The sequence below is a fragment of the Mauremys mutica genome, chromosome 12, assembly GCF_020497125.1.
Source record: "Mauremys mutica isolate MM-2020 ecotype Southern chromosome 12, ASM2049712v1, whole genome shotgun sequence".
NCBI classification, from domain to species: domain Eukaryota; kingdom Metazoa; phylum Chordata; order Testudines; family Geoemydidae; genus Mauremys; species Mauremys mutica.
The window spans coordinates 29281694-29292108 of NC_059083.1; the positions used below are offsets into that span (position 1 = coordinate 29281694).

Here is a 10415-nt window from a genome sequence, read left to right on the forward strand (position 1 = left end):
TTAAACCTGCTGCCTATTAATTTCATTTGGTGACCCCTAGTTCTCGTATTATGGGAATAAGTAAATAACTTTTCCTTATCCACTTTGTCCACATCACTCATGATTTTATATACCTCTATCATATCCCCCCTTAGTCTCCTCTTTTCCAAGCTGAAGAGTCCTAGCCTCTTTAATCTTTCCTCGTATGGGACCCTCTCCAAACCCCTAATCATTTTAGTTGCCCTTTTCTGAACCTTTTCTAGTGCTAGAATATCTTTTTTGAGGTGAGGAGATCACATCTGTACACAGTATTCGAGATGTGGGCGTACCATGGATTTTATAAGGGCAATACTATATTCTCCGTCTTGTTCTCTATCCCCTTTTTAATGATTCCTATCATCCTGTTTGCTTTTTTGACCGCCTCTGCACACTGCGTGGACATCTTCAGAGAACTATCCACAATGACTCCAAGATCTTTTTCCTGACTCGTTGTAGCTAAATTAGCCCCCATCATATTGTATGTATAGTTGGGGTTATTTTTTCCAATGTGCATTACTTTACATTTATCCACATTAAATTTCATTTGCCATTTTGTTGCCCAATCACTTAGTTTTGTGAGATCTTTTTGAAGTTCTTCACAATCTGCTTTGGTCTTAACTATCTTGAGCAGTTTAGTATCATCTGCAAACTTTGCCACCTCACTGTTTACCCCTTTCTCCAGATCATTTATGAATAAATTGAATAGGATTGGTCCTAGGACTGACCCTTGGGGAACACTACTAGTTACCCCTCTCCATTCTGAGAATTTACCATTAATTCCTACCTTTTGTTCCCTGTCCTTTAACCAGTTCTCAATCCATGAAAGGACCTTCCCCTTTATCCCATGACAACTTAATTTACGTAAGAGCCTTTGGTGAGGGACCTTGTCAAAGGCTTTCTGGAAATCCAAGTACACTATGTCCACCTGATTCCCCTTGTCCACATGTTTGTTGACCCCTTCAAAGAACTCTAATAAATTAGTAAGACACGATTTCCCTTTACAGAAACCATGTTGACTACTTTATGTTTTTCTATGTGTCTGACAATTTTATTCTTAACTATTGTTTCAACTAATTTGACCGGTACCGACGTTAGACTTACCGGTCTGTAATTGCCGGGATCACCTCTAGAGCCCTTTTTAAATATTGGCGTTACATTAGCTAACTTCCAATCATTGAGTACCGAAGCCGATTTAAAGGACAGGTTACAAACCTTAGTTAATAGTTCCGCAACTTCACATTTCAGTTCTTTCAGAACTCTTGGGTGAATGCCATCTGGTCCCGGTGACTTGTTAATGTTGAGGTTATCAATTAATTCCAAAACCTCCTCTAGTGACACTTCAATCTGTGACAGTTCCTCAGATCTGTCACCTACAAAAGCCGGCTCAGGTTTGGGAATCTCCCTAACATCCTCAGCCGTGAAGACCGAAGCAAAGAATCCATTTAGTTTCTCCGCAATGACTTTATCGTCTTTAAGCGCTCCTTTTGTATTTTGATCATCAAGGGGCCCCACTGGTTGTTTAGCTGGCTTCCTGCTTCTGATGTACTTAAAAAACATTTTGTTATTACCTTTGGAGTTTTTGGCTAGCCGTTCTTCAAACTCCTCTTTGGCTTTTCTTATTACACTCTTGCACTTAAGTTGGCAGTGTTTGTGCTCCTTTCTACTTGCCTCACTAGGAATTGACTTCCACTTTTTAAAGGAAGTCTTTTTCTCTCTCACTGCTTCTTTTACATGTTTGTTAAGCCACGGTGGCTCTTTTTTAGTTCTTTTACTGTGTTTCTTAATTTGGGGTATACATTGAAGTTGGGCCTCTATTATGGTGTCTTTAAAAAGGGCCCACGCGACTTGCAGGGATTTCACTTTAGTCACTGTACCTTTTAACTTTTGTTTAACTAACCCCCTCATTTTTTTATAGTTCCCCCTTTTGAAATTAAATGCCACAGTCTTGGGCTGTTGAGGTGTTCTTCCCACCACAGGGATGTTGAATGCTATTGTATTATGGTCACTATTTCCAAGCGGTCCTGATATAGTTACCTCTTGGACCAGCTCCTGCGCTCCACTCAGGATTAAATCTAGAGTTGCCTCTCCCATTGTGGGTTCCCGTACCAGCTGCTCCATGAACCCCAGCACCATCTGGAAGGAGGGTCCCAACTACGGGAAGGTTTCCCTCTGCTCCCATTGACTGCTCTGCTTCCCTGGGCCTTTCTACCTCCTCAACAGCACAGGGGCTGTCTGGGCGGAGGTGGGACAATTCTACAGTGTCCTGGAAAGCTTCATCAACATACCTCTCTGCCTCTCTTAGCTCCTCCAGTTCTGCCACCCTGGCCTCCAAAGTCTGTACATGGTCTCTGAGGACCAGGAGCTCCTTGCACCGACCGCACACATACGCCACCCGCCCACAGGGCAGGTAATCATACATGCAACACTCAGTGCAATAAACTGGATAGCCCCCACTCTGCTGCTGGGCTTTTGCCTGCATTGTCTCCTAGTTAATGGAAGGGTGGTTTACAGAAAGGGGTTTTGATATGTGGTTTGGGTTATAGGTTTTAGGTGGACCGCAGGGAAGGGGTTAGGGCTGGCGAGGGACTCCCTTCCTACTCCCCTTCCAAACTCCCTTGCGAAACTCCCTGTTAGCAGCCCCTGGTCACTTGTGCGCGGCTTTATAAAGCCCTGGCCTGAGTGAATGCCCCGCCCACTGATTAAGGCTCAGCCAATTACCAGAGGCTTCGAGCTTTCAAACCTGCCTCCAACTGCCAGCCAGAGCACACGGTCCCTCAAACAACCAAGCAAACACACAGACTGCCAAACACAAGCTCAGCACACAGCAAGTAACCCCCAAACACAAACAAGCACACACTACAGACAGTCACTTACCCCACAGATGCTGTATTTGCTCCTCCTTCACCTGGAGAACTCCCTTGCAAAACTCCCTGTTTGCCTCTGTTGCTCATTCCCAGCTTCTGTCAAACAGAGGCTAAGGACATTATTCCTGCCCATCCTGGCTAATAGCCATTGATGGACCTATCCTCCATGAATTTATCTAGTTCTTTTTTCAACCCTGTTATGGTCTTGGCCTTCACAACATCTTCTGACAAGGAGTTCCACAGGTTGACTGTGCGTTGTGTGAAGAAATACTTCCTTTTATTTGTTTTAAACCTGTTGCCTATTAATTTCATTTGGTGACTCCTAGTTCTTGTTTTATGAGAAATAGTAAACAACACTTATCTACTTTCTCTACACCAGTAATAATTTTATAAACCTCAATCATAGCTCCCCTTAGCCGTCTCTTTTCCAAGCTGAAAAGTCCCTATTTTATTAATCTCTCCACATACAGAAACTGTTCCATACTCCTAATAATTTTTATTGCCCTTTCCTGAACCTTTTCAATTCCAATATATCTTTTTTGAGATGGTGTGACCTCATGTGCACGCAGTATTCAAGATGTGGGCATACGATGGATTTATATAGAGGCAATATGATATTTTCAGTCTGTCTATCCCTTTCTTAATTATTCCCAACATTCCGTTCGCTTTTTCGACTGCCGCTGCACATTGAGTGGCTGTTTTCAGAGAACTATCCGCAATGACTCCAAGATCTCTTTCTTGAATGGTAACAGCTCATTTAGACTCCATCATTTTATATGTATAGTTGGGATTATTCTTTCCAATGTGCATTACTTTGCATTTATCAACATTAAATTTCATCTGCCATTTTGTTGCCCAGTCACCCAGTTTTGAGATCCTTAGGTAGCTCTTCGCAGTATGCCTGGGTCTTAACTATCTTTAGTAATTTTGTATCATCTGCAAATTTGGCACCTCACTGTTTACCCCTTTTTCCAGATCATTTATGAATATGTTGAATAGGATTGCTCCTAAACAGACCCCTGGGGGCCACCACTATTTACCTCTCTCCATTCTGAAAGCTGGTTGCACTGTCTCTTTGTCCAACCAGCCTCAGATGTAACCCTACACTCCAGCTCCTTGTCAGATTTGACTCCCCTTCCTCTTCCCCATTCCCCTACTGGTTCCCAGTCCCAGTCTCCTTGTCAGGCCTTGTTCTAGTCTGTCTCTCTACCCCCTCTTCCTCATCTGGTCTCAGTTTTCACTTTCAGTCCTGCCATTTCCCTCACTGGTTCCCAGTCTTCCTTACCCAGTGTCCAGCTCCACCTCATTCCCAAGCACAGTTTCTCTCTCACCAAGCGCTTTGTTCCAATCTATTCCTTTACCTCCTTCCAGGTCTAGCTTTCCCCCCATCTTATATTCTAGTCAGTCACCTACCTCCATTCTGCCTAGACACCAGCAGAGTGGGCACTGAGAGCACAGGAGATACAGGCCCCCTGCTGTCCATTCTAGTGCCCAACCCCACACCAGCTTGGAGCAGCAATTGCCGGGAAAGATCAGCTTTGCCCTTTTATCCTTGACCTGGAGTGTGGGGATGTCATCACTTGTGAAGTCTGGTCAGTAGTAGGGGCTGTGAGGGGATGGAGCATGCTCTGTAAGGACAAAACCTTCAGCGAATTTAGCGGCTAAACTCTAAGAACTGTTTGTGTGCACAAACTAAAACTTTTCAGAAGCTTATCACTTGGCCAATTATTGGATGGATTTTCACAGGGAAAAGGCACATCCCTGACTCAAAGGTCACACCCTGCTGAATATCAAGTTTCTGCTCAAAAGCCTGGGGCACTAAAGCTTCTCCTAGAAAAGGTCATCAGATTTTTTTTTTAGAGTGTCAAAACAATGTGTTATTCTCTGACCTCATTCTTAGGAACAGTAGAACCATTCTGGCTGAAACTTGTTTTAAAAAAAAAAAAAAAAGTCCGCCTGAGGCAGATACCCAGCATGGAACTTTTCTGCCCAGATGGCTAAAGTTTGGCAAAGTAGTGAGCAACTGAAAAGAAGGTCCTATAATGGGAAGGCTGGAGCCACCTTAATAACAGGTGATGTGACCGGGTCCACCTATATATGCTGGCGGGGGGGTGACATGGGTCACGTGAAGCCCTCGCATCAGCGCGGCATGGCCCATGCAGGCCCCTCCCCTTTTCCCCCGTGGCCCATGCCCCCCTCCCACTTTTCTGGTGGTGCCCTCCAGGCCCTTTTTTCTACTGGTGCCTCTGTGTGCTGGAGAGAGGAAGACGGAGACAGGGAGAGGCTGGTAGCATGTCACAGAGTATTGAATGGTGTATTAAATACTATCAAAAGTGTGTGAGCAGAACCTCTCTTTAAAATTGGTTTCTGCCAATTTTTATCTTTCAGGGAGCATTTTTCCGCACACTTGTTTCAAACAAACCCTGATGTAATACATTTTTCTAGAATAAAAGTACACATTATTTGTCATTCCAAACTGTAGTATGGTGTTTATTATTTCCAAACTAATGTGGGCTTTGTGTTTCAGATTTCTTTTTCCCAAGAATGTCTCCTTGGCCGGTGGTTTGCAGTGTGACTCTGATGATTTTGTTGGTGTTCATCAGCCTTACTCCTTTTCTCTTCAAATTAAGAGGTAAAGCTCTAATGGGGAAAATGCAGTGTAATCAGAATGAGATTTTCTCCTTAGAAAGACCATTTAGAGTTTTCTACATGGAAAAGTTACATCAGCTTAAAGTGTGAAATTAAATGGATTTTGTTAAACCAATGCAAACCTCTGTGTGGACACATCTGTTTAAGTGGAGTTTATTTCAGGTTAACTTAAACCTGTTCATATTCATCTTAAAATAAGCCTAACACTTGGTTTGCAGCAGTTTAATTAGATTGTCAATGGAGCCTGAGGGAGTTAGGTTCCCAACTCCCCCTGTAATTCAGTGTGGTTCGGGTTTTTAAGTACCCTTGGCTCAAACGAAAATCCTTGTCTTATGTAGTTTCTGCTGTTTAATTCTAGTGTGTTCAATAGATTATTACAGTATTAAGGAATGGCTTGTTAATTCTGTTATTATGGAAGGCTCCATCCAGGAATGCTAGTACACAGTCTTCCAAGTTTTTCTTTCTTTTTACTTTGTTTTAGTGTGTGAGCAAATGTTCAGTCTTGGGGAAGACAGGTTGTGGTGTTGTTTGTTAGTTTCGGGTTCTGCAAAGTTTCAGGAAGAGGGAGCTGAACAAGAAACAGGAGAGTTTGCTCATTGTCTTGATCTCAAGTTAGTCAATTCTTAGGTATGAATTCTTGAGATCCTCTAGGAACCAAATGTCACGGATCCACACTAAAGCTCTTAAACAGTCTCTTGGAGGAACCCCTTCAGTCTGCCACACATCCAAAGGATCTCACTCTTCCTTCACAGTAAGCCTCATGGCCTGATCACCTCCTTAACTGAACCTCTGGGCTCCAGCACTTGGGTTTTCACACCAAGAGCTCTCTCCAGCTAGTCTACACTTAGATTCCTGAACAGAGGCTTATATGCTCTTCAGGGACTTATGTGCCACAGCAAGTTTTTGCAATGACACGAAACAGTCTTTTCAGAACAGAGTAGGATTTATTAGTCAACTGGCAACAATTCTTGGAGTTCCCTAGGAACCAAGCCCTGGTGCTTGGTGAAGTTCTTGAGAGACAGTATTGCCTGTGTGCTGTTTGTGACCATCGCTGTTCTAGGACAGGTCTATGTGTGTAAATAAATCAAATTACACTTAGAAAGTACCCAATTTCTCCTCCACTGGGCACCTAAGCTGCAAGTTCCTGAAGAGCTGCAACGGCTTGGTAGAGCAGTGTCATTATCATTATTCAAGGACTCATAATGAAAAGATCCTTTTAAATCTAGAGTCACAGAAAAAGTCCTCACATAATTTTATTTATATTTTCTTTTTTAGGGAAACATCTCAACACTATCAGTAAGTTCCATTTTTTTCCTGGTAGAACCAATGATATGCTCTGAAAGATTTTTGAATGAATGTGACAATGTCAACTTGAAAATCATAAGTAATATTAATTGCATAACTTGTTATATCGGTAATGGGTCGGAAGCCAGTATTGGACTTGTCTCTTCAGGAGGCAGCATGGAGTGGGTGACCGGGGGGATTGTGCACTTGATGCCCATGGCAAAAATGGCTCCAGGCCAGCTCCATAAAAAGAACTTCCGAGAGGGGCTGGTGGCAGCCCAGGATCAAAGTGATGATGTGGTCACCTGCGTCAGGATTCTGTGCACTGAGTGTCCACAGTGCTGGCACATAGGTGAGGTATTTATAAGTGTGACCTTTCGCCCAGCTCAACGCTGGCATAAAGGCCACTGAGGGAGTTTTGGGCTGCCTTCTCCTTTCCTTATAGAGCTGCACCTGGTCAGACCCCTAATGCAGCTACACCAGTGTGAAAAGTGACTTGTGCTGGTGTGGTTTATCCTGTGTCCAATCCCTAGGATTGTACTGGTGTAAAACAATGCACAGTAGACAGGCCAATTGATCAACGATTGCGGGGCAGGCAGTGGTTAATTCCACCCAGGAGAAGCTTTTACAGGATGTCCTTTTATTTCTGTTTGTTATTTAGGTAAACTTCAAGTAGACCTAGGTAAGGGCATTTTGTTTTTGTTTTGTTTTGTTTCTCTCTCTCTGATGCAGCCTTTTCTGTGATAATGAATCCTATTGATGCTGAATTTGTCTGGCTTAATTCTCATCCCTATCTATGTGTTTGCTTCCAGAGTGGAGGAGATCCCTAAGCAATGCAGGTAATTACAACTCAGATTTAATCAATGGGAGATCCTGCTTCCTTTCACTGCACAAAAAACGAGGAAAGTGTAGTATAATAATGTCCCTGTTCAGAGAAGACAGAGTCCTGAGGCTCAAATGAGGGAGAGGAAAGGACGACCACAACATGCCCTCCTTACACATTTCTCCCATAGTTCTGCTCCAAGTGACTGAGCAGTTATTGTCCGTTAGGATCCCAGCCCTGGTGTCAGCTAGAGGAACAAGGGTGACCAGTCTCCAGAGTTCAAACCAAGGAGTAACTCTACTCAGACTTCAAATTCTGCATCTTTTGTCTTCTCTCCTTTTTCCTCTCTCCACCAAATCCCAACTTTCTGCTGTTTTTAACCATCTTTGCCACCTTCTCCTTCATGGAGTAAATTCCAAACCCTCTTTCTCCTCTCCCCACCCCTAACTTCCTTCTCTTGGAGAAGCTCCTTGCTTCTAAATCAAAATCCCAATTTTAAAAACTGAAATCTGGACTGATCAGTCTCATTGGCTGACCCTGAATAATAGCTACAGAATTTTAGTTAGGGATCTATTGAATCTTGTCATTCTCTACAGAGCTCAGATATGTGGCAAGATGGAGCAGGCATCATGCTGGCATCAACCAGAGAGCCAAACTCCAAGGTTTTAAAATGAAGTGGGGGAGGGCACATCAGGGAAAAGGTAATTGTGACCATGTGAATGATGTGAGTGGAAATCTGCTGGGGCTTCCCTATGATTCCCGGGTCTCTAGTCGCCATCAGGGGAAGAGCAGGATGAGAAACATTTGGAGTCTCAGTCTCGACTCAGCAAATCTTCTTGCTCTGTCACCTCCCTCAAGAGTGACTCTCCCGTGTACTGTGCTGACATCTCAGAGCTGCTCCCCATTCTGAGCAGGGTACATCCTGGAAGGAGATTCTCTGAGTCACTCCCCAGCTGGGGCAGATTCTGTCATTGACGCCATCAAACCCTCCCCCAGGACTGAGCTCTGCCCCTAACGCTCTGATTCTCTCTCCCCAGTGACTGTGACTCTGGATCCAGACACGGCTCATCTCAAACTCGTCCTGTCTGAGGGAGGGAAACATGTGAGATGGGGATACAAATGGCAGCGACTGCCGAACAACCCTGAGAGATTTGACACTGAGCGCTGTGTGCTGGGCTGTGAGGGATTCACCTCGGGGAGACATTGCTGGGAGGTGGAGGTGGGGGATGAGGGATACTGGGCTGTGGGGGTGGCAAGAGCGTCTGTGAGGAGGAAGGGAGGGATCAGCCATAGCCCTGAGGGGGGGATCTGGGCTGTGGAGCGGTGGGAGGGTCAGTTCCAGGCTCTCGCCTCCCCTGCAACCCCCCTGCCCCTGAGCCGGGCCCCCAGCAGGATCCGGGTTTGTCTGGACTGTGACCGGGGGCAGGTGACATTTATCGATGCTGGTGACGAGGCCCCGATCTTCACTTTCCCTCCGGGCTCCATCCCTGGGGGGAGAATCCGACCCTGGTTCTGGCTGGGGCCGGGATCCCAGCTCAGACTGTGTCCCTGAGACACGCAGCAGAGGAGGGAACCGGAAATCAGCCTCTCTAGCCTCATGAACCCTAGTCTCTATGATCTTGGAGGACTCCTATCTGCGCAGCCCCTGGTGCCTCATCTCTATGGCCCCTGGAAGCTCTTCCCCCTCCCTGCAGTCCCAGGAGACAGAGGGGGAAGAACCCCTGGGGTTGCGGGGAGACATGCTGGATGGGGGTAGCACTAACAGCTGAGCAGGAGACAGGCAGATGTGGGGGTGGCAGGGACACAGAATTAATCAATCAGGGTTGGGGGAGCTGGGGAGAAGCTGGAAGAGCTGCAGCAGCAGGGAGCATTTTGTGCAGATCTGTGGATTAGATCTCACTGACGCAGCAAGAGGGGAAAGGATAAGGAATGGAGGGGAATGAATGGAGCAGCCAAGAGGGATGATCTGTGACAGGGAGGGGAGGAGAGTGAAAGAGACACAGGAAAATAAACAGGGATCACAAGTGAGGGCTAGAAAAATGCTGAGTAGAAAAGGACAGTGAGGGAGGAGGAAGAGGGGGGAAGAAAAGGGAGAACAAAAGGGAACATGAGTGGGATGGAGAGATTTATTACTGAAAGTGAGACTGTGACTCATTACTTTCCTATATTAATTCCTGGACATTGGTGCTATTTTAGTGCCGTTAAGCAAACTGCTCTGAGTAGCTGTGGATCTCCTTACAATATGCTGTGGTCATTAAACTCTCTTAGCTCCTTTTACTTTCCTGCTTTCCACCTACTTACTGTAAAATAAAAACATTACAAACAATTCTTCTTGTTTCCTTCACCTTAATGTCCTAGCTCTAATTGTTGCATGCAGCTCAAGAACATGAGGTCCAACCTCAGGGCAGTTACAAAGCAGAGCACAAACCCCACACGGGTTGTGAGTTCTGTGTTTAGATTTCACTCGCCAGATATCAAGTGTGATCCCCTCAAGCACTAAAACTGCCTTAACATGGGCGGCGGGCGCAGGGCTGGCTCTAGGCACCAGCCCTCCAAGAATGTGCTTGGGGCGGCACTTTCTAAGGGGCGGCAACCCCCCCCTTTTTTTTTTTTGCTTGGAGTGGCAAAAAGCCACTCGCCCTGTCAGCGCACGAGCCAGGATCCGCGCCCCCTGCCCAGCCTAGCGGCGCCCTGCACAGCCCACTCAGGTGGGGAAATGCCACGCTGCCCTGGGGAGTCTCAGAGTGACAGCGGCTGCAGGACCCCTCCCCCCTTCC

General features: G+C 45.7%; 1 protein-coding gene across 1 annotated transcript in view; it reads left to right on the forward strand.

Moving 5' to 3' along the window:
- Positions 1-9961, forward strand: part of LOC123346118 (butyrophilin subfamily 1 member A1-like) — a 14741-nt gene extending 4780 nt beyond the window's left edge. Inside the window, exons 3-7 of the mRNA XM_044983345.1 lie at positions 5410-5514; positions 6807-6827; positions 7477-7497; positions 7628-7654; positions 8676-9961. Coding sequence (XP_044839280.1) covers positions 5410-5514; positions 6807-6827; positions 7477-7497; positions 7628-7654; positions 8676-9190 — 689 coding nt within the window. The 3' untranslated portion in view covers positions 9191-9961. The remainder of the gene's footprint in view (positions 1-5409; positions 5515-6806; positions 6828-7476; positions 7498-7627; positions 7655-8675) is intronic.
- The last annotated feature ends 454 nt before the right edge of the window (positions 9962-10415 follow it).